Raw genomic sequence first — 6123 nt, 5'->3', positions numbered from 1 at the left:
CTCTGGAGGCTGAGGCAGGAGAATTGCTTGAACCCAGGAGGCGGAGGTTGCAGTGAGCCGAGATCGTGCCACTGCACTCCAGCCTGGGCAACAAGAACAAGACTCCATCTCAAAATAAAAATAATAATAAAATAAGGGTATGGCTGGGCGTGGGTGACTCACACCTGTAATCCCAATACTTTGGGGGGCTGAGGCAGGAGGATCACTGAAATCTAGGAGTTCAAGACCAGCCTGGGCAAAACAGTGAGACCCATCCCGCCTTTTTTTTCTTTGATTGAGTCTCCCTCTGTCACCCAGGCTGGAGTGCGATCTCGGCTCACTGCAACTCCACCTCCTGGATGCAAGCGATTTTTCTGCCTCAGCCTTCCAAGTAGTTGGGATTACAGGCACCTGCCACCAATCCCGGCTGATTTTTGTATTTTTAGTAGAAACGGGTTTCATCATGTTGGCCAGGCTGGTCTGGAACTCCTGACCTCAAGTGAGTGATCTGCCCACCTCCGCCTCCCAAAGTGCTGGGATTACAGGCGTGAGCCACTGTGAGACCCCATCTGTACAAAAAAAAAAAAAGTAAAATAAATAAGGTTAAGGAATCATTACTCTAGGAATCTTCCTGTAAACATCAAATGAGACCATACACCCTAAGAAAACAGCTCACAGGTCCCTACTGAATGTGACAGTTTAGTCCAGGTGGGAGTTCCCTGAGGGCAGGAACGGAGTTTCAGCAACTGGTCCCCATGGCAGGTTGAGTACCCACTAACCTAACATTTACTGAAATTTCAAAATGTGCTGGGTAAGGCTGGGCGCGGTGGGTCACGCCTCCAATCCCAGCACTTTGGGAGGCGGGCGTTGCAGTGAGCCGAGATCGCGCCACTGCACTCCACCCTGGGCAACAGAGCAAAAACTCCGTCTCCAAAAAGAAAAAGAAGTGGGAGGGCTTAATATCGGGCTGGGAGGCTCGGGTGAGCGAGGCGTCAAGTTCGATTCCTAAAAAGAGTAAAAGGGGAGCCTTAGAGAGGTTGGGGAGCAGGCCTCGGCTCCAAGATGAACTAGCACCCTCCCGACCCCCAGGAGCACCCCAGCCCCAGGAGGGCAGCCCTACTGGCAGAGCGGCTGAGCTGTGACCAGCGGTCGGAGCCACATGGTCACAGCCGCCACCAGCATCAACATCAGCATCGACTTGGCCCTCCGCCGCCACCACTGCCCCTCAACCGCCACCGGGAGCCGCTGCACAGTCAGAGTATGTGCAGCCTGAAGCCTGCGCATGCGCACCAATGAGTCCCGGGAGCAGGCCTGAGCGCACTGTAGCCCCGCGCTCCGCCTGAACCCTGAGCATGCGCAGACGAATCCCAGGAAGCCTGAATCCGCGCACAAACGCGCGCCCAGAGCCTGGGCATGCGCACCAGGCCACCCCTGGCCAGTCTAGAGTCTGAGCATGCGCATGTCGACCGCGCGCCTAAGCGTGTGCACAGGAGGCTCATGAGTTCCTAAACGCTGCGTTTGCAACAGTACGATGTTTTGTACGGGCGCTGCCGGGTGCCCGCAGATATCCACGTGACCGGAAAACGCCTTGAGCGCGTAAAGTAGGAGACCGGAAGAGGCGGAGAAGATGCCGTCGCTCGAACTCCGCCCCCTCTTCTCCGTGTAGGCCCCGCCCCCTGAGGCAGCTGCTTCGGGCCTCGCCCCCATCGGGTCCCGAGGCACGCGCCGGGCGTCACGTGCGTTCCACGGCGAGCGGAAATGACGCGAGATGTGTGCGCCGCCAGTATGGCCGGGCTATGGCGACGAGCACAGGCTACGTGCGACTGTGGGGAGCGGCGCGGTGCTGGGCGCTGCGGCGGCCGATACTGGCCGCCGCCGGGGGGCGGGTCCCCACTGCAGCCGGAGCGTGGTTGTTCCGAGGCCGGCGGGCATGTGACGCCTTTCCTCCTTGGGCACTGTGGGGCCGAGGCCCGGTAACTGGGGGCCAGTGGCGGGGGTTTTGGGAAGCGAACAGCCGCGGCGGAGGTGCATTCTCGGGGGGCCAGGACGCCTCTGAGGGCGGCGCAGAGGAAGGAGCCGGGGGCGCGGGGGGCAGCGCGGGCGGCGGGGAAGGCCCGGTCATAACAGCGCTCACGCCTATGACGATCCCCGATGTGTTCCCGCACTTGCCGCTCATCGCCATCACCCGCAACCCGGTGTTCCCGCGCTTTATCAAGATTATCGAGGTAATGGGAGTCCCCGCCTCAGCCTCAGGTTTCCCACCTTTGCAAGCAGCGGGCTGAACCGTGGGATCACTTTAGCGCCCTCGTGTTTCGCAACTTTTTCAGACATGAAGTTTCTCAAAGGGTGCAGTTCGAATCCTTGTCTGCTCACCACTAGTTTGGCAACCTTGAGCCAAAGTCCTCCCCTTTCGAATTTCTTAGGATCTGTTAGATGAGAGGAGTTGAACCCAAAGAGCCTAGGATTATCCACTTAGAACCCCGGTCGTAGAAATCTGGGGCCGGGAGGGACCAGAGTAGTGTTCTGGCGCTGTTAGTTTTCTGCTTACTTGGCATAAATTTTGTAACACCTCCTTGCCCCAGGCGCTCTGCCGTCTGGTTACGAGCCTCACTGGGATCAGAATTCTTTCGTTTCTTAAACAAATACTTCCTGAGTGATTGCTTATTATTTGCCAGAGACTGTTCTAGGTGCTGGGGATATGGGAGTGAACAAAACAGACAAAAATTTATGCCTTTGAAGCTGGGCATGGTGGCTCGCGGTGTAGTCCCAACTACTCCAGCGGCTCAGGTGGGAGGATTGCTTGAACCCTGGAGTCCAGCCTGGTTAACATGGCGAGACCCTGTCTCTTAAAAAAAAATCGGGGGCCGGGCGCGGTGGCTCAAGCCTGTAATCCCAGCACTTTGGGAGGCCGAGACGGGCGGATCACGAGGTCAGGAGATCGAGACCATCCTGGCTAACACGGTGAAACCCCGTCTCTACTAAAAAATACAAAAAGCTAGCCGGGCGAGGTGGCGGGCGCCTGTAGTCCCAGCTACTCGGGAGGCTGAGGCAGGAGAATGGTGTAAACCAGGGAGGCGGAGCTTGCAGTGAGCTGAGATCCGGCCACTGCACTCCAGCCCGGGCAACAGAGCGAGACTCCGTCTCAAAAAAAAAACAAAAAAACAAAAAATCTGCCTTGGAGCTTACATTCTGGCAGGATGAGACAGGCAATAAAGATGATTAGTAACAATACTGTATTAGAAGGCAATAATTACGAGAAATAATAGAGCATGAATGGGATAGGAGGCTTAGGAGGGTGGGAAGAGGACGTTATTCAGTGTGTTCTTGACCTCCTACCACGTAGCTAGTGCTGAGAATACTGTAGTGAACAAGTCATGCAGTCCCTGGCCTTAACTTAGGTTCCGGTGGTAGAAATTAGATCATTTCAGACTAAGAGCCTTGGGGGTGGGGAGGGAGCAGGATGATGTAATAGGGAGAAAGCAGTGAGTGTAAGGAACTTGAGCTTTTAGAGTAGGAAGGCCCCAAGAGCCTTCTTCCCCAGCTCCCCTTCCCTTAAAAAACAACTACTGATGTGGAAACTGGGATCTATGGGAAGGTTATCTCTTAACTGGCAGGGAGCAAGGTCACGCAGTGAGTCACCCTCTGCGCTCACCCTCCAGACTCTGATAAACAAATCTCAAGGATCTGTTGGGAAGGGAAAGGCTATTTCAGAGGGGCAACAGACAGTGGAGAGGGGACAGAGGGAGCTTCTTCAACGCTGTCAGTTTGTGTGTCCGAGCTTGTTTTTGTTTTTGTTTTTGAGACAGAGTTGTACTCTGTCATCTAGGCTGGAGAGCAGTGGCGCGATCTCAGCTCACTGCAACCTCCGCCTCCCGGGTTCAAGTGATTCTCCTGCCTCAGCCCCCGGAGTAACTGGGATTACAGGCGCCCGCCACCATGCCTGGCTAATTTTTATATTTTTAGAAGAGATGGGTTTCACCATGTTGCCTAGGCTGGTCTCGAACTCCTGACCTCAAGTAATTCACCCGCCTCAGCCTCCCAAAGTGCTGGGACTGCAGGTGCGAGTCATCGCGCCCGGCCCCAAGGTCTTTCCTTGATATTGAGTAGTAGTTAACTGATGCAGGCCCCAGAACAAGACCCTGTGGGGTCCTATCCTGGCTCCATAACCTTCAAGTCATTCCTTTGGCTTTCACGTTCTCATCTGTGACATGGACGTATTAGTGTCTTATTAGAGTTGTTGTGGGACTTAAATGAGACCACGTGGGCTGGGCACGATATCTCACGTGTGTAATCCCAGCACTTTGGGAGGCTGAGGCAGGAGGATAATTTGAGACCAGCATGGTCAACATAGACCCTGTCTCTACAAAAAAAAAAGAAAGAAAGAAAAGCCCGGCACAGTGGCATGCACCTGCCGTCCCAGCTACTTGGAAGGCTGAGGCAGGAGGATCACTTGAAACTGGGAGATCAAGGCTGCAGTGAGCCATGGTGTCACCACTGCACTGCAGCCTGGGCAACAAAATGAGGCCCTGCCTCAGTAATAACCTGATATTGTTTCCTCTTTGGTGTACTTCTGACATTTCAGGACTCTGCCCCGGAGGCCTTTTTCCCATCCTTGACTTTACCCCTGGCAGTTCTCTTTACCCTCCCAGGTTTCTGGACCCAGGATGGTGTTCATCAGGTCTGGTCCCCTCAGTTCTGCAGAGTGACAGATGCCCCTTGCTCCCAGTGTCTGAGCAGAGAGATGATTCTTCTAAAAGAGTTCAGACTGCCCACGTGGAGCTAGCCAGGAGGGTTAAATGAGTGGCTGCGGATAGTATTTGGGAGACTGGCAGGTGGTTCTCGTTATGTTTCTGGTTGATGATGCGTTGTAAGTCATAAAAATGGATCCTGCCAAGGCCAGGAGGCAGATGCCAAGGATGTAGCTATCAGCTGTTGGCAGAGGGGAAATTGGGGGGCAACTTCTTTGGGACCCAATAAATGTTTCTGAAATTGTTAGCAAAGCTAATCCTCTTCAGTTGGTGCTTGACTATCTGGCCAACTTGCTCTAGAAAGTTCTGTCCTCATTAGCGACTTCTGAGTATAGATCAGTGGCTCTTAATTTTTGGTGGTTGTTAAAAAATAAATCGTTAAGTGTTAGAAGTACTAGTTTATTTTAAAAACTAACTTTGTGGGCCGGGCGTGGTGGCTCACACCTGTAATCCCAGCACTTTGGGAGGCTGAGGCAGGAGGATAATTTGAGACCAGCATGGTCAACATAGACCCTGTCTCTACAAAAAAAAAAGAAAGAAAGAAAAGCCCGGCACAGTGGCATGCACCTGCCGTCCCAGCTACTTGGAAGGCTGAGGCAGGAGGATCACTTGAAACTGGGAGATCAAAGCTGCAGTGAGCCATGGTGTCACCACTGCACTGCAGCCTGGGCAACAAAATGAGGCCCTGCCTCAGTAATAACCTGATATTGTTTCCTCTTTGGTGTACTTCTGACATTTCAGGACTCTGCCCCGGAGGCCTTTTTCCCATCCTTGACTTTACCCCTGGCAGTTCTCTTTACCCTCCCAGGTTTCTGGACCCAGGATGGTGTTCATCAGGTCTGGTCCCCTCAGTTCTGCAGAGTGACAGATGCCCCTTGCTCCCAGTGTCTGAGCAGAGAGATGATTCTTCTAAAAGAGTTCAGACTGCCCACGTGGAGCTAGCCAGGAGGGTTAAATGAGTGGCTGCGGATAGTATTTGGGAGACTGGCAGGTGGTTCTCATTATGTTTCTGGTTGATGATGCGTTGTAAATCATAAAAATGGATCCTGCCAAGGCCAGGAGGCAGATGCCAAGGATGTAGCTATCAGCTGTTGGCAGAGGGGAAATTGGGGGGCAACTTCTTTGGGACCCAATAAATGTTTCTGAAATTGTTAGCAAAGCTAATCCTCTTCAGTTGGTGCTTGACTATCTGGCCAACTTGCTCTAGAAAGTTCTGTCCTCATTAGCGACTTCTGAGTATAGATCAGTGGCTCTTAATTTTTGGTGGTTGTTAAAAAATAAATCGTTAAGTGTTAGAAGTACTAGTTTATTTTAAAAACTAACTTTGTGGGCCGGGCGTGGTGGCTCACACCTGTAATCCCAGCACTTTGGGAGACTGAGGTGGGCGGATCATGAG

The 6123-nt window shown here is 53.2% G+C and overlaps 2 protein-coding genes across 6 annotated transcripts in view; one reads left to right on the top strand and one right to left on the bottom strand.

Annotated features, from left to right (window-relative positions):
- Window positions 1–1263, bottom strand: part of CATSPERD (catsper channel auxiliary subunit delta) — a 69575-nt gene extending 68312 nt beyond the window's left edge. Inside the window, exon 1 of the mRNA XM_011943621.1 lies at window positions 1100–1263. Coding sequence (XP_011799011.1) covers window positions 1100–1263 — 164 coding nt within the window. The remainder of the gene's footprint in view (window positions 1–1099) is intronic.
- Window positions 1264–1337: 74 nt separating this feature from the next.
- LONP1 (lon peptidase 1, mitochondrial) overlaps window positions 1338–6123 on the top strand; it is a 30680-nt gene continuing 25894 nt past the window's right edge. The window contains exons 1-2 of one of the 5 annotated variants that reach the window (XM_011943497.1): window positions 1344–1899; window positions 2092–2204. In XM_011943497.1, the coding sequence (XP_011798887.1) occupies window positions 1776–1899; window positions 2092–2204 (237 nt within the window). In that variant the 5' untranslated portion in view covers window positions 1344–1775. Of the gene's footprint in view, window positions 2205–6123 lie in introns of all 5 variants that reach the window. The other 4 variants (XM_011943496.1, XM_011943498.1, XM_011943499.1 and 1 more) reach the window with 4 other exon arrangements.

Source organism: Colobus angolensis, unplaced genomic scaffold, assembly GCF_000951035.1.
Source record: "Colobus angolensis palliatus isolate OR3802 unplaced genomic scaffold, Cang.pa_1.0 Scaffold22, whole genome shotgun sequence".
In the NCBI taxonomy this organism is placed as follows: Eukaryota; Metazoa; Chordata; class Mammalia; order Primates; family Cercopithecidae; genus Colobus; species Colobus angolensis.
This window is presented reverse-complemented; position numbering and strand designations above follow the sequence as displayed.